The sequence below is a fragment of the Engystomops pustulosus genome, chromosome 7 (genome assembly GCF_040894005.1).
Source record: "Engystomops pustulosus chromosome 7, aEngPut4.maternal, whole genome shotgun sequence".
Taxonomy (NCBI): Eukaryota; Metazoa; Chordata; class Amphibia; order Anura; family Leptodactylidae; genus Engystomops; species Engystomops pustulosus.
In genome coordinates this window covers 144993452-145017502 of record NC_092417.1, presented here as the reverse complement: position 1 = coordinate 145017502, position 24051 = coordinate 144993452, and the positions used below count along the sequence as shown (strand labels likewise).

Below are 24051 nucleotides of genomic sequence, written 5' to 3'. Positions count from 1 at the left end.
CTCCTCTAGGTGTAGAGGATGCCCCCTGTCTATGGTAATGGTAGAACCACCTCTCCTCTAGGTGTAGAGGATGCCCCCTGTTTTTGGTGATGGTAGAACCTCCTCTCCTCTAGGTGTGGAGGATACCCCTGTCTATGGTGATGGTAGAACCACCTCTCCTCTAGGTATAGAGGATACCCCCTGTCTTTGGTGATGGTAGAACAGCCTCTCCTCTAGGTGTAGAGGATGTCCCCTGTCTATGGTGATGGTAGAACCTCCTCTCCTCTAGGTGTAGAGGATTACCCACCCGTTACCATGTACCAGTGTCTGATACAGCGCTGGTACAGGGAATGGGTGGGCAGAGGTATAGGTAAAGTCTATGCAAATGTAAATCCAACAAGTCCAACCTTTAAGAATTAAACAAATGTTTTTTCCCCATAACCCATGATATTTTTGCTCTCTAGAAAGACATCCAGACTTCTCTTGAACATGTACATAGAGTCTGCCTGTGGAAGAGTTCCATAGTCTGTTTTTACGGTAAAGAATCCCTGTCTATGGCGATGGTAAAGCCTCCTCTCCTCTAGGTGTAGAGTATACTCCCTGTCTATGGCGATGGTAAAACCTCCTCTCCTCTAGGTGTAGAGTATACTCCCTGTCTATGGTGATGGTAAAACCTCCTCTCCTCTAGGCGTAGAGGATTCCCCCTGTCTATGGTGATGGTAGAACCTCCTCTCCTCTAGGCTTAGAGGATGCCCCCTGTCTATGGTGATGATAGAACCTCCTCTACTCTAGGCAAAGAGGATACCCTCTATATTTGGTGATGGTAGAACCGCCTCGCCTATAGGTGTAGAGGATGCCACCTGTCTATGGTGATTGTAGAACCGCTTCTCCTTTAGGTGTGGAGGATGGCCCCTGTCTATGGTGATGGTAGAATCGCCTCTCCTCTAGGTGTAGAGGATGCCCCCTGTCTATGGTGATGGTAGAACCACCTCTCCTCTAGGTGTAGAGGATGCCCCCTGTTTTTGGTGATGGTAGAACCACCTCTCCTCTAGGTGTGGAGGATACCCCTGTCTATGGTGATGGTAGAACCACCTCTCCTCTAGGTGTAGAGGATGCCCCCTGTCTATGGTGATGGTAGAAGCGTCTCTCCCCTAGGCGTAGAGAATACCCTCTGTTTATGGCGTTAGTAGAACCACCTTTCCTCTAGGTGTAGAGGATGTCCCCTGTCTATGGTAGAAGCACCTCTTCTCTAAGAGTAGAGGATGTCCCCTGTCTATGGTGATGGTAGAACCTCCTCCTCCTAGAGAGGTGTAGAGAATACCCTCTGTTTATGGCGTTAGTAGAACCACCTCTCCTCTAGGTGTGGAGGATACCCCTGTCTATGGTGATGGTAGAACCACCTCTCTTCTAGGTGTAGAGGATGCCCCCTGTCTATGGTGATGGTAAAACCACCTCTCCTCTAGGTATAGAGGATGCCCCCTGTCTATGGTGATGGTAGAACCACCTCTCCTCTAGGTGTAGAGGATGCCCCCTGTTTTTGGTGATGGTAGAACCTCCTCTCCTCTAGGTGTGGAGGATACCCCTGTCTATGGTGATGGTAAACCCTCCTCTCCTCTTGGTGTAGAGGATGTCCCCTGTCTATGGTGATGGTAGAACCTCCTCTCCTCTAGGTGTAGAGGATGCCCCCTGTCTATGGTAATGGTAGAACCACCTCTCCTCTAGGTGTAAAGGATGCCCCCTGTTTTTGGTTATGGTAGAACCTCCTCTACTGTAGGTGTGGAGGATACCCCTGTCTATGGTGATGGTAGAGCCTCCTCTCCTCTAGGTAGAGGATACCCCTGTCTATGGTGATGGTAGAACCTCCTCTCCTCTAGGTGTAGAGGATGCCTCCTGTCTAAGGTGATGGTAGAACCACCACTCCTCTAGTTGTAGAGGATGCCCCTGTCTATGGTCATGTTAGAACCACCTCTCCTCTAGGTGTAGAGTATGTCCCCTGTCTATGGTTATGTTAGAACCACCTCTCCTCTAGGTGTAGAGTATGTCCCCTGTCTATGGTGATGGTAGAACCTCCTCTCTTCTAGGTGTAGAGGATGCCACCTGTCTATGGTGATGGTAGAACCACCTTTCTTCTAGGCGTAGAGGATGCCCCCTGTCTATGGTGATGGTAGAACCGCCTCTCCTCTACGTGTAGAGGATGCCCCCTGTCTATGGTGATGGTAGAACCTCCTCTCTTCTAGGCGTAGAGTATACTCCCTGTCTATGGTGATGGTAGAACCGCCTCTCCTCTAGGTGTAGAGGATGCCACCTGTCTATGGTGATGGTAGAGCCTCCTCTCCTCTAGGTGTAGAGGATGCCCCTGTCTATGGTGATGGTAGAACCACCTCTCCTCTAGGTGTGGAGGATACCCCCTGTCTATGGTGATGGTAGAACAGCCTCTCCTCTAGGTGTAGAGGATGCCCCCTGTCTATGGTGATGGTAGAACCACCTCTCCTCTAGGTGTAGAGGATACCCCTGTCTATGGTGATGGTAGAACTGCCTCTCCTCTAGGTGTGGAGGATACCCCCTGTCTATGGTGATGGTAGAACCACCTCTCCTCTAGGTGTAGAGGATGCCACCTGTCTATGGTGATGGTAGAGCCTCCTCTCCTCTAGGTGTAGAGGATGCCCCCTGTCTATGGTGATGGTAGAACCACCTCTCCTCTAGGTGTGGAGGATACCCCCTGTCTATGGTGATGGTAGAACCGCCTCTCCTCTAGGTGTAGAGGATACCCCCTGTCTATGGCGATGGTAGAATCGCCTCTCCTCTAGGTGTGGAGGATACCCCCTGTCTATGGTGATGGTAGAACCGCCTCTCCTCTAGGTGTAGAGGATGCCCCTGTCTATGGTGATGGTAGAATCGCCTCTCCTCTAGGTGTGGAGGATACCCCCTGTCTATGGTGATGGTAGAATCGCCTCTCCTCTAGGTGTGGAGGATACCCCCTGTCTATGGTGATGGTAGAACCGCCTCTCCTCTAGGTGTAGAGGATACCCCCTGTCTATGGCGATGGTAGAATCGCCTTTCCTCTAGGTGTAGAGGATGCCTAACAGGCCTACAGTAAGTATAAAAAGATCTTTGGTGAGATCCTTGTACTGCCCATTCAGGTATTTGTACATTGTAATGAGGTCTCCCTTCAGCTGTGTATTTTGTAAACTGAATAATCATGAATTTAGTAATCTTGAAAAATTTCCTACCGTCTCATGGAAAACTTTGATGACAGATCTGGCTTTCTCGTACTCCTCCTTCTTTGAGCTCCTTGCTTGGTCATAAGCTTCATCGTAAAACTGTTTTATCTCTTTTGAGACCTTAAGAAAGCAGAAGGTTTTATGTTGTATCCACATCAAAATATCCCTAAACCCTACATACATCTTTAGCTACGGGGAAGTGTCAAATATACAAAATATACTTAAAGTAACCTTCCAGTCCAAAGTGAAAAGATAACTGCATAGCTAATGTACTATAAACTCCCCAGTTGTCCTGCTATTATAATCTTCCTCATCTATTTGGCCATTCTGGAGTCTTGTTTGTCTAAAAATGGCTGAAAAAAGTCCAAGATATTTGTTCTGGATAGATGCTTAATTTGAGCGAGCTAAAGGACCTTTATCATGTTATCATAATGGGAACATCCTTATCCAACACATACGGGTGATCACAAGATCGAGCATCTACTCAGGAGGAGTGTCTTAGGGTCTAAACCTACATCTACATACATTTTTGTTTAGGATTGAAGGTTCACTTTATCTGGGTTACATATATCCTACTTTGTAAAATGTATAGCCAAGAGTTGGGGTTGTCCCATAATGGACACATGATTCAGATCACTGAGGGTTCATGTGACACGATGGATGTGATATCATATGCCGGGAATGCAGAAGTGATGCTCACCAGGGCAGTGCTGTTCCTAGGATCACTGGTGATCACAAGTTTCGGGCTTATCAATTATAATTATATAATCTACTAATAGTCAACAGTTCAAAATCTGTAAATAAAATGTAATATATAATTTACTGTATAATCCTAGTCTCTTCATATGGGGGAAAAGTCACCTTATAAAGCCCTTAGGGTCCGTTTCTTGTGAACTATAATGTAAAGTATTAGGATATGACTTCCATCTTACCTGTTCTCTGTTCACAAAACCCCAGATGCCGGCAGCTACTTCACATGCAAACAGGATTACTAAACAGGCGAAAAACTGCAGAGACAGCAAGGGGAGGAGAGGTGAGGAAGTGAGGGATAATGTCATAGGAGACCCACTATGTATATACAAGAACATGATAACATAATACAATATCATCAAGTACAATACACTTCTCCCAAAGGATGAGATATATCTTGTAACCAGTGGCTAAGTTATGATTACTGCTTATTAATGTGGCAGGTCCGGCCGTCTTAAAGATATCCTCTTAGAGATATTAGGATTAACCCAAGGGATTATCATGTAGGTGTAAGGTGAGATGAGAAAACCCTGGTGACTCTCTATGTAACTATTTATTGTCCTCACCCACAGGCTCGAAATTGTCTATCCCACTGACACAGTACACAGCCGATTAGCCCAATGCCAAAGCAGCAGGTAGTGGTCATATTAACTGGGTTGTCCAGCCTTTTAAAAAACAATATAAGTGGCTGTCAGGGGGTCGCCCCTATTGTCCCGGGCTACCGCCCATCAGTTTTGTGTGCCCCTGTTTGGTTACAGAGTCCTGCTACACCATGGAATACAATGCTGTATCAAGCTGGCGGAAGTAGTTGGTCTGTAAATAAACAGGGGCACGGCATTGACAGGGGAGCAACGGAGAAGGTAGGCATCAGTTTAGTTTTCGTTTCTACAGTTCCCTCCCCAGGCCGGTTAGAGAGTTTTTAAAGGCTTACCAAGACATCTACCACTTGATTTAGTGGTGGTAGACTGACACCAAAGCAATGCTCGATACCTTAGAGGTTAAGGGCCAGTGTTTCTCCCATCTCCAGGCAGGTCGGCTACACTGAATAAAGCACTTGGCAAAAATATGCTAGTAAGCTGGAGGAGCTCAAGCCTCCGGAAGCCGAGCGCCTCCTGGCTCCGTCCATTGATAAAATATGCATGAACCCTTCATCATCATCATTATTCCATCCAGCCACAAGCGCTGCAGACAGCTGGTTACATCAATCTCGTACATGCGCGTAAGTACTACACCTTACGCAGCAGGCCTTAGACCAGGGCAGCTGTGCAAGGTGTAGTGCTCATGTGAGATTTGCAGACAGCTGGGGGACATCACTGGCTGTCTGCAGCGCTTGGGGCCAGCCGGAATAGTGATGATAATAAAGTGGAGAATCTCATCTTTAAAATGACTGCAGAACTGTGTTTCTAGGTGCCATGGTTTAGAAAATATAGATGTTTGAAGTTATCCCTTGCCTTAATGTCTATACACATGCTATCTGCATGGGGTATATGCAATTAGGAAGTATATAGCCATTTGGAATTGGTGAATGGGTTAATGGCATAAATTTACCCTAGGTGTTTTGTTACTAGTGTTTTTCTTGCTATGGCTTTCAGCTATACTATGAATATATGTCCACCACAAGTGACCCTGATCCATACACATCACTTATTAAGAGAAAACCCTTAAATCATAAAGTGTATTTCCCTGAGTACAGAAGCAGTGTGGGGTTATACCCTAAGGGGTGCATACAATATGGTGCAATATAGAGAGTACAGTATTCTTCTTACCGTTCCTAAAAGACATTGGGATTCCTGAATGGCTCCATAGCATCCTAAGAAACCCACAAACATCATGACAGCCCCAACAGCAATGATTATATAGATCCCTAGAATGACATAAAATATCTTTATATTAGTGCGGACATAGGGAATGCCACCAATCATAACAATTCCACCTCAGCCCTGCAATGGCCTATGACAGATAGCCTCAGCATGATATATTGTATATTATTACATGAATGGTACACATGGGATGAAAGAATTGTGGATATTGTCATCTGTAATATCCATAGAACAAATTCCAACAGAATAAATGCTGTTTGTTGCTATTGCTCTGCAAACAGATGGCTTCATTTTGATGAGGAATTTGCTATAATGCCAAATATTGGACTTTTCCTCACAGTTCAACAAATTTTGAAGAAAACGGTATTGCAGTACATGAGGAGTAACACTGGATCTGGTCATTTTGTTACTTGCAATTTGCATTTTTCTAACAACTTTTCTCCCTGCAGTATCGTAACTTAGTTACATTTCCTCTGTGTTAGTGTTACTGTGCTGGTGGGCACAGATCTAGCTGCTGAGACTCTTTGAGAGTCCTATTAGCAAGATAAAATTTAGAAGTGATTGCAGATTAAAATGCATATTAGGAGGGAAGGAGGGAAAGTGATAATAGCTAGTGATAAGCAACTAGCTGGAAAATGAAGTATTCTGCTGTGATAAGATATACAGTGGGTACAGAAAGTATTCAGGTCACTTTAAATGTTTCACTCTTTGGTAAGATCAAAAAGGATATTTTTCTTAATCATTAATGTACACTCTATCAGTGTCTTCAGAACATCTCTGTGACCATTCCTGACTGGTCCAGCCAGAGCCCAGACCTAAACCCAAATGAGCATCTCTGGAGAGACTTGAAAATGGCTTCCACCAACGTTCACCATCCAACCTGAGGGAACTGGAGAGGATCTGCAAGGAAGAGGCAGAGGATCCACGAATCCCGGTGTGAAAAACTTTGCATCTTCCCAAGAACACTCCTGGCTGTACCAGCTCCAAAGCTGCTTCTATTCAACACTGAGCAAAGGGGCTGAATACTTATCACCATGTGATATTACTGTTTTTCTTGTTTAATAAATTAGCAAAAATATCTACATTTCTGTTTTATCTCTGTCAAGATGGGGACAGAGTGAACATTAATGAGCAAAAAAAAAATTTTTTTTTATAAAAAACACTACACTTAGTTCCTATTGTGCTGTGTACATGCTGTGTATGTATATAGATGCTCTGTGGGGTCGTGGCTACAGCCTGTAGCTACCATCTGTGTAAGGTCCCAGACAAACGTATGCGCGAAGTGATACGGCTGCATAATTTGTGGCTTCATCATGGCCCCCATTGACATCTATGGCACCCAGTCACGGTGAGCACATGCGTCAAGGCGACTATTCCCACCCACTACATGCTCCGCATGTGGGCTGTATTACTGGGTGTACGCTGTGAACTTGAGACTCAGTGGTAACGTCAGGGTGGCAGCGCCCACCCACTTTAGTCTCTGGCTGCGGCCTGTATTAGGCTATAGCAGGGGTGTGCTGGCAATCCCTCTTCACCACTGAGCCTCTGTATGCAAACAGAGGTTGATGGTGATGGGAGGTGCCATGTTGGACTGGAGATAAGTATAAGATGTATGATCCGGGATGTGGTACCTGTAGATCTCCTTTCTCTTAAAGTCTTCAATATTACTTCACATGAGTAATGGGGACATATGAGGGACCTCAATAGCCTGTTTCCCTGAAAATAAGATTTTCTCGCTTAGAAATATAAGGCCCCCCCCCCTGAAAATAAGCGGCTGTCATTGCTACAGCTCCCCCCTTAGCATTAGTAGATCTTTTAGATACCACAAGAGGTTGTGACACGGGTGAAGACTTCATGGGATAGAATCACTCACAGTTGGACTGCAAATGCTACGAGCAGCTTCCAGGACAAGAAGAGCTCATTGTAGGAAAGTGCTAGTGCTAAACAGAGATTGGGGCCAATGATTGTAAAAGAAATGGAGCCACAAAAAATTCAGCATGAAATTCTGTTTTTGGAGAGTTATGATGAGGTTCCAGATGATGATACCACTGTCTTTAAATACTTGGATTTGGCAAATGTACCATAGATTGTTGTACATGGAAATAGAGCCACAAGAAATTCTTGTTGGAATTTACAGTTTGTGTGGTTCTGCCGATGTTTGTGATAACATCACTACAGTATATTTAAATTTGACGTCTTGTACATCGAAAAATAAGCCATCCCCTGATAAAAAGACCTAGTGGCTCTTTAGGAGCAAAAATTAAGGGTCGCGCTGCACTTTTTTCCGACTGTGCACATTCTTCATGGCTAAAACGGCTCACACAGGTATTTAAGAAGTTTGTGCGCTGCAACTGTGGCGCACGCGATCCTCTTGTGGCGCTACTACGCTGGCCTCCATGCCACATAAATTTGGGGGCGTGCCGTCGGACTGATTCGCACTGAGCGTTTTATTTACCGTAACTCTCAAATTGTGTCGCACGCAAAGTGCACCACAAAAAAGATGGTGAACTCTGTCGGACCAGCGCGGGAACACGTCAGAGTCATGATTTCTGGCGCACAATGTTAGTGAATCGCCGCATGAAGCATTATACAAGGAAAATAGCACTTTTAGTGAACTCGAGTGACCTTGTAAGTGAATGTGCCCCACTGTCTTATATTCGGGGGGAAACATGGTATTACTTCACATGATTCATGAGGACATAAGAGGGACCTGCAGACATGAGTAACACAGGAAGCTTTATTTTATAGTAGAGACACCAAATTTGTGGTGCCATTTCCCAAATGTATTCAAAAATTAACTACACTGATTTATATGTGGGGTTACCTAGGACTGTAGGTTATAACTATGACCTTATCTGAGCTAAGCTCACAATCCTAAAAGACTCCTTAATGGGTCCATAGCAACCTAAAAAACACACAAACCTCATGGCAGCCCCAAGGACTTTCACTCCCGAGGTGATTGCTTATGTGGCCCTTAAATGCCAACAATGGAACCATATAAGTATAAGAGAACGACGTGAACCACCTGAGCACCATCTGTGGTCGCAATCTTCATTTTTTACCAGTTTCCCTCTGCAGTGTCTGTCTGTGAAGCTGCGGTCATCTGTACTATTAAGAGGAGATCTCGCTGCTTTGATTCAATAGTCCCCCTCTCTTCTGCATAGAACATGTTACCCTGCATACTTCTGTCTAGTAAGCTGTTCAGCAGAGTGTAATGCAGAAAGTGATCACTTGCACAACTGATTTATGCAAAGTCAGCGACTATTCAAAGCTGCCCCTACACATTGTTGGCCGAGCCTGCAATTTCAATAGACCAGCCAATTATCTCTAGTGGTGGATCCTCAGTGCGATATGAATGTAGCTGTTGGAATTTAATGCGCCCAATCCTTTATTCTCAATGGAAATAAACTGTAGAAACATATAATTCATCCTGTATAAAATATTACATATTCAGCAAAATCTCACCAATGTAAAAAGTTGCTGGAACTTGCTTGTCCCCAATTTGCTGGATGAGTAGATTGGAGGTCGTGGGCTCATGTCTCAACCATAGGGCAACACCAAGGATCACTCCTCCTGCCAGCTGTAAGAGAAATGTATAACTCATTAGATGATAGAAGGAGGTGAAAAGACAAGTTTATGGGCACCAGGTGCCCTTCACGCCATACAAAAAACAAATATTCCAATATAATCTACAAAGAACTTTAGGTTCTTGATGATTCCAATCATCAAGAACCCAAAGATCTTTGTATCACCAAAACCAATACATACATGTGTGTGATGGTTCTACCCCCAGCACCACACCCTCCTATGTGTCCATATTATAATCCTGCCCTCATAATAAGAGACTTGCGATGATCTCACTGTTTTCCTCTAGAGCTCTGCCAACACCAAGGAGCTGTAAAAACCATTTTACACATTAATGTTGCCTGCGATGGTATGACTGTTCTCAGCAGGTTATCACAGCACTCGGTGCCATAGTCAATTATCAGCCTGTCGGGTACAAGCTAAATATACTCTTATTTCACCTGCCTGGATGGTTCTCCATCCCTTCGGGAGATCATGGCCGTATAGTGCGCACATTCCCTTAGTATATAAAGGGGAGCTCTTGTCTCACAGTCAGTTAATGCAGTTATCCCAGAAAGCTTTTCCATAATATATGGAGACAGTTTCTTTGGTAACTCTATTAAGTATGCTTATTAACAGAAGACAAGAGCTCTCACTGTAATGGGGGAAACAATTCTTCTGGACTGTCGACAACTGGCTCCGATTATTCTCCTTACTTATTTTATAAATTTCTACCCACTACCAAACAGAGGGTTTCTTCGTGTTTTATTATTGTCTTCCATTTGAAGTACAGTATTTTTCGCACTATAAGGCACACTGGATTATAAGGCGTGCAGAGGTCGCACTAACATTTTTCCAGAAGGGTTAAAATACTCCTCTCACCAGTTTTGAGGAGTATTTTTACCCGAGGAGGAGTATGAAAATTTCGGTCACACTACACTCACACAGCGCACACACTACACTCACACAGCGCACACACTACACTCACACAGCGCACACACTGCACTCACACAGCGCACACACTACACTCACACAGCGCACACACTACACTCACACAGCGCACACACTACACTCACACAGCGCACACACTGCACTCACACAGCGCACACACTACACTCACACAGCGCACACACTACACTCACACAGCGCACACACTACACTCACACAGCGCACACACTACACTCACACAGCGCACACACTACACTCACACAGCGCACACACTACACTCACACAGCGCACACACTGCACTCACACAGCGCACACACTGCACTCACAGAGCGCACACACTACACTCACACAGCGCACACACTGCACTCACACACTACACTCACACAGCGCACACACTGCACTCACACAGCACACACACTACACTCACACAGCGCACACACTGCACTCACACAGCACACACACTACACTCACACAGCACACACTATGCTAACACAAAACACACTACACTCACACAGCACACACACTACACTCATACAGCACACACTATACTAACACAGCACACACTACACTCACACAGCACACACTACACTCACACAGCACACACTACACTCACACAGCACACACTACACTCACACAGCACACACTATACTCACACAGCACACACTATACTCACACAGCACACACTACACTCACACAGCACACACTACACTCACACAGCACACACTACACTCACACAGCACACACTACACTCACACAGCACACACACCACTCACACAGCACACACTATACTCACACAGCACACACACTACACTCATACAGCACACACTATACTAACACAGCACACACTACACTCACACAGCACACACTACACTCACACAGCACACACTACACTCACACAGCACACACTACACTCACACAGCACACACTATACTCACACAGCACACACTATACTCACACAGCACACACTATACTCACACAGCACACACTACACTCACACAGCACACACTACACTCACACAACACACACTACACTCACACAGCACACACTACACTCACACAGCACACACACCACTCACTATACTCACACAGCACACACTACACTCACACAGCACACACACTACACTCACACAGCACACACTACACTCACACAGCACACACTACACTCACACAGCACACACACCACTCACACAGCACACACTATACTCACACAGCACACACTACACTCACACAGCACACACTACACTCACACAGCACACACTACACTCACACAGCACACACACTACACTCACACAGCACACACTATACTCACACAGCACACACTACACTCACACAGCACACACTATACTCACACAGCACACACTATACTCACACAGCACACACACCACTCACACAGCACACACTATACTCACACAGCACACACTACACTCACACAGCACACACTACACTCACACAGCACACACTACACTCACACAGCACACACACTACACTCACACAGCACACACTATACTCACACAGCACACACTATACTCACACAGCAAACACTACACTCACACAGCACACACTACACAACACCGCACACTACTCTCACACAGCACACACACTACACTCACACAGCACACTCACACAGCACACACTACACTACACTCACACAGCACACACTACACTACACTCACACAGCACAAACAGAACACTGCACACACTCACCCGGCCTTGCTCTTAAGTCCCGTCGGGATCACATAAACGCAGGCAGCTGCGGGCAGGTAGAGATGGAGCAGGACAGGGAGCAGCAGCCCCGCTATCCACAGGTCTCCCGGGGCCTGCGCTCTCGCTAGGGAGCGCTGCTGACACGGATCACTGTGTCACCTGTCCCACTGAGCGGCCCGGCACGCGATGTGATCGCGCTACAGACACTTACCTCTTTTGCAGCGCGTGCCGAACCGCTCAGCCTGCGCGCTACTGGGAATAATTGCCAAGCGTAATTTTATGCATGGCAATTATTTTGGGGGGTAATGGCGCCTCATCAAGCGTCTATGACGGGTGGTGAGGCGTTAATGCGACCTCTGAAAGCGCGCCATCAATAAATGCCTTCTAAAATGTCTTGGTTCATATATAAGGTGCACTGGATTATAAGGCGCGCTTGATTATAAGGATGAATGACCAGCAGGTGGCAGACCTGTGCACAGTTCAACGCAGCTGTATGTACGGTTCATATATAAGGCGCACCTTTGATTTCTGAGAAAATCAAGGGATCTTTTGTGTGCCTTATAGTCTGAAAAATACGGTATTTCCCGCAAACTATAGGGGGGGGGTATACTGTGCACAAGATAAGATCCTAGGCAAAGTACATTTTTTTACTGTATGTTATTATGTGGCATAATACAATTATTATCCCATAATAGCATAAAGCCAGTGTGAAAGGACCTTACCAGTACTATATGTTCAAAATCATTTGGACATCAAAAGTTCTAATAAATGGGGTACCCATCAATCAAAACTTTTGAAACATCACTATTAACATGAGAACTCCTCTTGGCACTTATCTGGTAGTAGTCTCCTATGAGCCGGTCTTTAGGGAAGTCCATGAACAAGTGTTGTTATCAGTACCTAAACCTCCACCCATCATAACGTCAACATATTACTATAATACTGTATTGCAAAATAATTTTTTACAGTTAGATCTCTATAACTTCCCTAAGCAGGGCTGTGGAGCCAGTGAGCCAAACTTCCAACGTTGACTCCTCAATTCATTCCACTTCCACAAAATAGTCACCAACTCTGGCTCTAAGCCCTGTTTTCCTTGTCACTCTAGCAGTTGTAAGATTCCATCACAGTGCCTTTTTCCTCTGGTGGAGAATGGTTAGATACCTTTCATTTGCAAAAAAAAAAGAGCTGGAGAAGGAGCAATGTATGAAGATGTATATACTAGTCTATGTTATCTAAGTATCTTTGTGGTCTACTATAATCCCATACATAGTACATCACTAGGTTGTCACTTGGGTCTTTCATCTGGGCCAACCATGATGCTTCTATTAATTATGTCAGGAACGAGAAATTGAAGGAACTTTGTCATAAGTGGTGCACAAAGTGGATTTACAAGAAGTTTTGGAACTTGTAGGTTTAGGTTATAGCTTTGCAAAAAAAAAAAAAAAAACCTATATCTGGATACTTCAGTGTCAAGACAGCCTACAATGGTTCAGAAGGATGACTAAAGTTTTCTTGTAAGAGGTCATCTAGGGCAGAGATATTTTTTACTGACTCAGTTCCCTTTCCTTGGGAAGGAAACCTTAGTTTGTTTTTTGAGAAAATAAAGGCAGAGTCATTTCTGCCATTCCAAGTACTGGGAGGTGAAAGGGTGACACAGAAGGGGGTTGCCCTGAATGTTCACAAAGATCAGGAAGTTCAAGGACAGAATATACCAAATCCTAAAGAGATAAACACATCCTATACATAAGACAAATGACAATGCCAGTGAAGAACTAGTCCACGGCCACACAGTATATCATCAACTGCGATTTCCATACAAATTTTATGTAAGGTTGAGTTCACTTCTGCATTGCAATTTCTGATTTTCTGTTCCAAAAAGGAGCAAAAAGACTGGAATTTTGGGGGTCCTACTCCCCTTCTGGAATAATATGATGTACAAGAGTGTTGAAATACCCCTTCTATTTTGATGTATTGCTGTATTACTATGGCAATTTTGTGATCCTCTCAATACTTTGTATGTAATATTGTTTTCAATTTACCTCCATCCTTGTTATTCTTATTTTGATATTATAAAATTTTAAATTTAATAAAAATTATCTTAAAAAAGTAGAACTAGAATAGCATTTTACTTTTCCACCAAATACTAAAACTGACCCCCTCCAATGAAAATGTGAAGCAATTGTAATGCTTCTTTTAGCCCAGATGTGGACACTAAGACCCCTTTCACACTTGCGTTTTTCACGCGCGTTTTCTGCGCGTGCTTTTGACGCACAGAACTTGCATTGCACTCTGACCCATTGTAACCAATGGGTATTTTCAGACTTGCATTTCTTTTCACGCACACATGCGCGGTTTTTTTAACGCGCATTTAAATCTCAGCATGCTCTACTTTTGCAAGTCACGCGCGTGAAAAACGCACCATACAGGTCTATGGAGATGCATCAAAAATGCATCGCACTCTGAGACACATGCGAGTCCAATGCAAGTGCAATGTGTTTTTCACGCATCAATTGCCATAGAAAAGATAGAGCTCAGTACTGAGTCCATTTCACGCGCATTTTCTGCGCGGAAAAAACGCATTGAAGTTGCATTGAAATTGCATTGAAAACGCGCGTGAAAAACTGAGACACTGAACAAACTCTGACTGAAAACTGATTGCACTCTGATGCAAAATGTGCTTTTTCACTGACCAAACCCTGATCGCTCCCTGATCAGACTCTGACGTGATCTGCAACGCAATTGTGGAAGGGGCCTAAGGCCTCTTCCACACTAGCGTTGCGTTTCACGTCAGGGTGCAATGCGTGAAAAACTGACGTTTTTGGCTGCATTTTTGTTCCATTTTTACTTGGAGTAATTAGCGTTTTTGCGTTTTTCACGCGCGTGTTGTTAGCGTTTTTTTTGCATTTTCGGCGCATTTTTCACGCGCGATTCAATGGGAGACTCGAGCATTTTTCAAAGGGACCATGGTTTGGGATTAAAATGTGTTATTTAATTGAAAAATAATGTCTTCTGATAATTTGCAAACATCTGCGATCTATTCTTCACTGTTCCGCGTGTATATTATCTCCCGACAATTTAGCAGATGTGAAGAACAGTGAAGAATAGAATAAAATCATTGTACACAGTGAACACAGTGAACACAGGATCATTTAAGATAAAAACACAGTGCAGAACACAGTGCAGAATAGATTACAGATGTTCGGCACATCTGCTTACTTGTCGGGAGATGCGCGCGGAACGGCGCGAACAAAATAGCATGTGAAGAACAATATATATGTGTGTGAAGAACACATTGCAGATGTTTAAATACATCTGCAATGTGTTCTTCACACATATATATTGTTCTTCACATGCTATTTTGGGCGCACCGTTCCGTGCGCATCTCCCGACAAGTAAGCAGATGTGCCGAACATCTGTAATCTATTCTGCACTGTGTTCTGCACTGTGTTTTTATCTTAAATGATCCTGTGTTCACTGTGTTCACTGTGTACAATGATTTTATTCTATTCTTCACTGTGTTTTTTTAATTAAATGATCGTTCGCGAGCAGGGGAAATACTGTTAAGCCCCTTCTACACTGGCGTTTTTCACGTGCGAGTTCTGCGCGTGCATTTGACGCGCAGAACTTGCATTGCACTCTGTCCCATTGTATTCAATGGGTCTTTCTCCATAAGCGTTGTTTTTGACGCGCGTGCTTGCGTTCGTTTGCACGCGCGTCAAAATCGCAGCATGCTCTATTTTTGCGAGTCACGCGCAATTTTCACGCCCCATTCAAGTCTATGGAGATGCATCAAGAACGCATTGCACTCGCAATCATTGCAAGTGCAATGCGAGTGCAATGCGTTTTAAACGTAAGGGTTGCTAGGTTACCAGAATAACAGTATTTCCCCTGCTCGCGAACGATCATTTAATTAAAAAAACACAGTGAAGAACAGTGAAGAATAGAATAAAATCATTGTACACAGTGAACACAGGATCATTTAAGATAAAAACACAGTGCAGAACACAGTGCAGAATAGATTACAGATGTTCGGCACATCTGCTTACTTGTCGGGAGATACGCGCGGAACGGCGCGAACAAAATAGCATGTGAAGAACAATATATATGTGTGAAGAACACATTGCAGATGTATTTAAACATCTGCAATGTGTTCTTCACACACATATATATTGTTCTTCACATGCTATTTTGTTCGCGCCGTTCCGCGCGCATCTCCCGACAAGTAAGCAGATGTGCCGAACATCTGTAATCTATTCTGCACTGTGTTCTGCACTGTGTTTTTATCTTAAATGATCCTGTGGTCACTGTGTTCACTGTGTACAATGATTTTATTCTATTCTTCACTGTTCTTCACATCTGCTAAATTGTCGGGAGATAATATACACGCGGAACAGTGAAGAATAGATCGCAGATGTTTGCAAATTATCAGAAGACATTATTTTTCAATTAAATAACACATTTTAATCCCAAACCATGGTCCCTTTGAAAAATGCTCGAGTCTCCCATTGAATCGCACGTGAAAAATGCGCCGAAAATGCAAAAAAACCGCTAACAACACGCGCGTGAAAAACGCAAAAACGCTAATTACTCCAAGTAAAAATGGAACAAAAATGCAGCCAAAAACGTCAGTTTTTCACGCATTGCACCCTGACGTGAAACGCAACGCTAGTGTGGAAGAGGCCTTATTCTGGTAACCTAGCAACCCTTACGTTTAAAACGCATTGCACTCGCATTGCACTTGCAATGATTGCGAGTGCAATGCGTTCTTGATGCATCTCCATAGACTTGAATGGGGCGTGAAAATTGCGCGTGACTCGCAAAAATAGAGCATGCTGCGATTTTGACGCGCGTGCAAACGAACGCAAGCACGCGCGTCAAAAACAACGCTAATGGAGAAAGACCCATTGAATACAATGGGACAGAGTGCAATGCAAGTTCTGCGCGTCAAATGCACGCGCAGAACTCGCGCGTGAAAAACGCCAGTGTAGAAGGGGCTTAAGGCTGGTTATTTTTGGCTCTCGGAACCAAATCGGAGCAATCAAAGACATGGTCATGGAGCAGCTATTAAAAAAATAAAAGGGATTGTCTGTTCAATGCAAGTTTTTTCGCAGGTTAGGGGAAACCTTGCAGATTATTGGGGGTTCCAGTTTTATCCCGTCAGTTTTATCCCAAGTAGTCGAATACTGTGTTTGGCTATTTCCATAAGCACCACTGAGATGTATAGAGAGGAAAGCACATGGGTGACTCATTTCTCTATAAACTTGTGTGAGATATCCCCTGCCCTGTGGATAGGGGAAAACTTGGAGTGACCAGACAAGCCCTTAAAGTAGTATGAAAATTCAAGAAATGTCAAGGGACATGAGCCCCACCTTTGGGCATCCACTGTAATATTCAGCATGGGGGGGGGGGGGGGGTCTCCAGCATGTTAGGCAGCATGTTACAGAGCAGGAGGAGCTGAGCATATCGTAGATAGTGTCCTATCTGCAGGCAGTATGGTATAGAGCAGGAGAAGCTGAGCATATTATACATAGTGTCCTATCTGCAGGCAGCATGTCATAGAGCAGGAGGAGCTGAGCAGATTATACATAGTGTCCTATCTGCAGGCAGCATTTGGACAGGCAACTGAATTCCAGCGAACAGAAGCAAAGATTTAATGAATTAAATAGAAGTTTTGATGCAACCTTTGCTAAAAAATATCGATCTTCTCATTGTGCTTTATTGCTGACCACAGACTCTATAAACAATTTGTAAGGTTACATTTTATGGGCACATTTATTTCTCAATTTTTTGTATTGTAGTGTTCATAAGGCAATGTGCCATATGTCATTATTAAATAGGCATAAAAATCACAAAAAAATAAAAATACCTTACATAACGGTGTAAACCTAATGATCTGTTGTATCACACACGGGAAAGCTCTGGAGTCAGAGGAAGGTGACCCGTATTTACTCTAATAATGTCTCTATAACAGACTGAACTATTGACTAGGTTTGCCCAAAACACAGGAAATCGCTTGAGAAAACAGGAAGAGCAGAAGTGTCAGAACGCTAGAGATAGGATGTAACGTGGGGACCGATATACAAGTCTACATCTTGTATACAGCAGATATTAACATTATAACATTGTCACTTTATTCAATTCTGGAAGGATTGGGGGGGTTGTTGGGGGATGGCAATCCAGGGGACAAGTGTGACTTTCTTGCACTTTCTAGAAGGACTTTGAGGACTATGGAGGGCATTAAGGGCTGAAAAGCTAATAAAATACTAAAAAAAAATCCTATAATCGCATGTAAGTTGGACCCTGAATGGTTATTTTTATATCCAGTCTACAATGAAGCACGATTAGGGTCAGGTGACATATGTCATTGCCAACTTCACCGCTAACTATAATGGAATAAACAGAACCGGATTGGTTTCCATGGGAAAGTGTCCATTCAATTCAAAAACTTAGCCTTCAAATAACTTGTGCCCAAGATCCTTTTACTGAAGGCCACAGAGGTAATACTAGGGCAAACCAATATTGAGGCAAGAGCCCCATGCAATACAGAAGTATGGGGCAAAGTGTCACCAGATTTTACTGTACTAACCCCTTTTAGGATACGATATGTCCTTTCCAGAATTTCCTCTTTTATGTAAAATCTCAATTTTTTACCTATTAAAAAATCTTCTCCAAAGTCTCTTCCATGTGAAAATGAGCAGAGAAGAGTCATATTTTGGCTGAGATGAGTCATGTTTTTGCATTTGCAACTTGTTGAGAGTCCAGGATTTGAATGGAATAAGTGGAGGGTATTTCCCCTAAAAGGTGTTTCTCCTGGCCCCCTCCACTTTTATTTGGCTTGCATACATGTTGTACGATAACTCTTCATAGAATATAAAAGTAGAAGGGTAGGTCTTAAAAGACATCTACCGTCTGGATCAAGGATTGTAAACTCTTCTTTAAACTTTCTATGCCCTTGTTTTTTTTTTTTTTTTAGAAAAAAAGTCTTTACAAATTATGCATATAAGTCTGAGGGGCTCATTTGTATAATTTTAAAAGCCTTTTTATGTAAAAACTAGGGCATAACAAAGAGGGATAAACCAGGGACACTTACTCATAGATCCAGGCGCTGTGACTGTGGTTTTCTTCATATATTTGTTATTCATGTCCTTCTTCCTTCTAAAATCAATGTTTTAAATTATGCTATTGAGTCGAGGGGGTTCTGGGGGGTGTTACCAAAGCCCCTCTGTGTTTTAGCTTCACAGGCTCTTACACTGTGCAGGAGCTCTTCGCCCCTTCTATTGTATGAGATTAGGACAGGTAAAGGGAGGGGGGAGTGCCAAGGGAGCAGAGGGGAGGGGGGAGGAAAAAATAATCCAACAGCCCGTGAAGCTACATCTGGAGTACAGCCCCCAGAGCCCCTCTGACTCATTAGCATATTTATAAAAGTTGATTTTAGAAGGAAGGAGATCATGGATAACAAATATAAGAATTCTACTACAGTTATGCTGGTGGATCTATGGGTAAGTGTCCCTGGTTTATCATGATAGATTTGATGGTAGATTTGCTTGAGGGAATGGCGGCTTAGCCTGGCCACACACATTGGAGAGAATTCATAAAGACATGGGGGCAGATTAACTTACCCGGTCCTGTCGCGATCCAGCGGCGCGTTCTCTGCGGTGGATTCAGGTCTTCCGGCGTTTCACTAAGGCAGTTCCTCCGACGTCCACCAGGTGTCGCTGCTGTGCTGATGTCCGACGAGGCCCGCCGGAGTTCACGATTCTATAATTGGTGAAGGTAAGTGCGTGTCCCGCGACACTTTTTTTTTTAAATGCGACGGTTTCTCCGAATCCGTCGGGTTTTCGTACTACCAAGCCCCCCGATTTCCGGCGCGTGCATGCCGGCGCCGATGCGCCACAATCCGATCGCGTGCGCCAAAATCCCGGGGCAATACAGGGAAAATCGTCGAAAATCGGAAATATTCGGGTAACACGTCGGGAAAACGTGAATTGGGCCCTTAGTAAATGACCCCCATAGTTTTAAATGTCCTAAAATTCTCCCCACCAGCGTTTAGGAGAGCGGCCTCTTAGTAGATACGGGGCGCAATGTCTGCCAGGAGGGACCTAAGATCAGGGTGATTGGTGGGGATTTTATAGTCTCTACCAGATTTCCAACATTCTCACCCCTACCTGTCCTGCTTCACACCCAAAGTGGGGTGCAGGTCAGAAAAGCAGGGAAACTGGCGAGGATGGAGATTACATGCCTGGCGGTATAATGAATCCCCCTCATTAGATGGATGAACATTTGTTCAACCAATGGCTCTCCCACCTAATCTTCTGCCGGATTTTTTTTTTTTGGGGGGGGAGGGTTGAGGGGGAATGTGGGTTGGAAGTAATACACAAGTCCCTCCAAGAACAAAAGTAACAAGCATGTTGAAATCCAATCTTTCTCTTTCCTTATATTTGGTCATTTTACTGTAGGGTGTGGCCAGCTGGACCCCCCATACACAGCCTGGGGTGCATGTATATGGGGTTGGGTCTCGGGACATATAATGGAAATGTAGGATTGGTTTTACTACACTTGACCTGAATTGACTTTTATCATTCGGAGCAGAGGGAAATGGGAGGAGACTTCAGATGGCGAATTCTTACAAGCGTTGTTGGATTCCATCTGTTGATGGGGTCCGCTTCTTGCCAAGGCTTTGATACCGATTCTTGTATGATCCATGCAGGTCCTACTGGCTGCAGCTGTCCGTATAACTGAGCTGCCAAGAGCGAAGCCTTCCCCGCAGAAGAAACTTACTGACCGTCTTCCTTGTGTCTATAAAAAGACTGAGGAATGTGTGGATGGAGACCCTCACAGCTGGGAAAGGAAGGGTGTGGCCCCCAGCAGACACAAGGAGTATATACAGGAATGCTGAGTAGACTTTGGGAATAAATTGGAACAAAGAGGAAACGACATTCTGGATTCAGGAATCCGTGAAATGTATTCCGCATACTGCAAGACGACTGCTTCTCATTAACATAACACATTTACATGGAGAGAAGAGTCCTAGCCAGTGCTCCACAGGCCATCGTGTGTTTCATAGTGAGCTTTACAACAGCAGACTGACACAAGGGCAGTGATGGCGAACCTTTTAGAGACAGAGTGCCCAAACTACAACCAAGACCCACTTATTTATCGCCAAGTGCCAGCACAGAGATTTATACTCCCTACTCTGTCACATCTTTCATTCATATCAGCACCCAATAAAGTAGAAAATAGAATATATTTGGCTGATCATTGTAGCTTCGCTCCAGGGTCCCATAAACAGGAAGAATTGTCAGAGCCGGAGCAGGAGCTACAATGATAATCCAGTTCTGCCCACACCTTCCTGCTCCTCCAGTGGTCCCAGGTAGAGCTGTCACTTTAAAATAGCTCTGTGAACAGCAAGTCCTGGGCTGTCTGGGACTGCAGGAAGATACCTGGAGTCCTCTCTGGTGATGGCCTGAGTGCCCACTGGGCCCACCATTGCTCTAGGGTGTAGCTGTCTTTATCTTGTAGTTTACCCTTTAACGCCCAAGCCCTTTTTCATTTTTGCGTTTTCATTTCTCACTTCCCACCTTCAAATATCCATAACTTTTTTATTTTTCCACGTAGAGAACTGTGTACAGGCTTGTTTTCTGCGTATCTAATAGCATTTCATAGTGATGGTATCTAATATTCCATGCCGTGTAGTGGGAAGCAGGAAAAAATTCTAATGCAGGTTAAATTGGTGAAAAACGCATTTGCACCGTTTTCGTGTGCGCTTTGACTTTACAGCTTTCACTGTGCTCCCCAAAGGACATGTCTACTTTATTCTTTGGGTCGGTGCGATCTTTTGTAATGTTTTTATACATTTACAAAAATTAAAACCTCCTGTACAAAAAAAATCCTCTTTACAGTATTTTGACATCTTCCCCAGCAAATAACGTTTTCATATTGTGTGTGGGGTTTGAAAAAAGGTTTAAAAAATAACAAAAAATTTTAACAAACCAAAACACACCCCTTTCCCTAGAACTGATATAAAATGTTATAAACAGTAACACTCACAAACATGTTAGGTATCGCTGCGTCTCAAAATGCCCGATCTAGCAAAATATAAAAACGGTTATTCCCGACCGTGAACGCCATAACGAAAATAGCGCCAAAATATCTGACACACTCCTTTTATACCATTTTACACCACATTAAAATGTAATAAAAAGTGATCAAGAGGTTGCACAGTCCTCAAAATAGTAGCAATGAAAATGTCCGCTCATTTAGCAAAAGATGACACATCACACAGCTTTGTGCACCGAAGTATTAAAAAGTTATTAGAGTCAGATGGTGGCGATATGATTATTTTTCCTTACATAATCATTTTTATTTTTGAAAATGTAGATTTTTTAAAAAAGAATAAAGTAGATGTATCCTTTGGAGTGCACAGTGAAAGTAGTAAAAACTGAGCCCACAAGAAAGTGATGTAAATTCTTTTTTCCCCAATTTCACCACATTAGGAATTTTTTCCAGCTTCCCGGTACACAGCATGGAATAATATGTACTCGAGTATAAGCCGATCCGAGTATAAGCCGAGACCCCCTAATTTTAACACAAAAAACTGGAAAAACCTCGAGTATAAGCCGAGGGTGGAAAATGCATTAGTCACACTCTCCCAGTATATAGCCTACCAGCCCCCATGGTATATAACCAGCAAGCCCCCTTCTGTATTTAGCCAGCAAGCCCCCTGTAGTATATAGCCTGCCAGCTCCCCTGTAGTACATAGCCTCCCAGCCCCCTGTAGTACATAGCCTGCCAGCCCCTGTAGTACAGTATTTTTCGGACTATAAGGCGCACTGGAGGATAAGGCGCACCATCAATAAATGCCTGCTACAATGTCTAGGTTCATATATAAGGCGCACTGGACTATAAGGCGCACCGGATTATAAGGATGAATGACCAGCAGGTGGCAGACCTGTGCACAGTTCAAGGCAGCTGTTGTCTGTAAGTAAGGTTCATATATAAGGCGCACTGGACTATAAGGCGCACCTTTGATTTCTGAGAAAATCAAAGGATTTTTTGTGCACCTTATAGTCCGATAAAAATATGGTATATAGCCTGCCTGCCCCTGTAGTATATAGCCAGCAAGATGGTATTGTCGGAAGCTGAGTACACTGGGTTTTTTTTCTTGACATGAGTATAGGCCGAGGTGAGGTTTTTCAGCACATTTTTCATGCTGAAAAACTCGGCTTATACTCGAGTATATACGTAAATAGAATTAAAATCTTATGGATTTTTGCAGGTGGAGAATGAAAAGACGCTGCATCCTTAAGGGGTTAACTTCCTTGAAATAGCTGCGGGAGGGGGCATCGATTAAACTATACTCCACCAAGGGCAAAGATTTCATCAACAAAAGACTGTAAAAACTGTCGGGATGACAGCAGGAGGGACTTTAATACAAATACAATTTTGTCACACGCTGGATACAGCTGCAGGAGCTGGAGCCGAATAAAGGAGGACAGGCAGTACCATTCTCCAGTGCTCACAGGGGCTTACGGATTGCATCAAGGGGGTTTGTAGTTCTGTCTTATATAAGAGAACATTACATGGAGTGTAGGTCCTGGCAGATGTTGGGTGAAGCAATTGTTATACTGTATAACAATCAGTATCTCTGTGTACAGTACATACAGGGACGGATTAAGACTGCCATGGGCCCTGGGCTGTATGAATATTATATCCCCTACAAGTCTGGAATCACTTCCTACATATGGAATCATCTTCTTGGGGAATGGAGGATGTGTCCCTTCTGCCTGCTTTAGATTTGCAGTTTGTATGTGTATAATGCTGGATGTGCCAGATTCATTAAGAAAGTGCGCCAGAAATCATGAATGTGTCGCTTCCCGGCACCGGCCCGACAGAGTTCACCAACTTTTTTATGGTGCACCTTTAACATAGGGCGTGTGACAGACTTTGCATGTTAAATCCAGTGCACGAGCCGATTCAGTGCCGGAACACCCCCTAATTTCTGTCGCACGGTGCCGAGTGCAGCTGCGCCACAAAAGGGACGCATGTGACACAATAGTGGCGCAGACA

General features: G+C 44.0%; 1 protein-coding gene across 1 annotated transcript in view; it reads right to left on the bottom strand.

Annotated features, from left to right (window-relative positions):
* CD81 (CD81 molecule) overlaps positions 1-24051 on the bottom strand; it is a 36036-nt gene that overhangs the window by 3618 nt on the left and 8367 nt on the right. The window contains exons 2-5 of the mRNA XM_072118115.1: positions 9236-9350; positions 5717-5814; positions 4133-4207; positions 3210-3320 (exon numbers count right to left, since the gene is read on the bottom strand). Of these exons, the coding sequence (XP_071974216.1) occupies positions 3210-3320; positions 4133-4207; positions 5717-5814; positions 9236-9350 (399 nt within the window). The remainder of the gene's footprint in view (positions 1-3209; positions 3321-4132; positions 4208-5716; positions 5815-9235; positions 9351-24051) is intronic.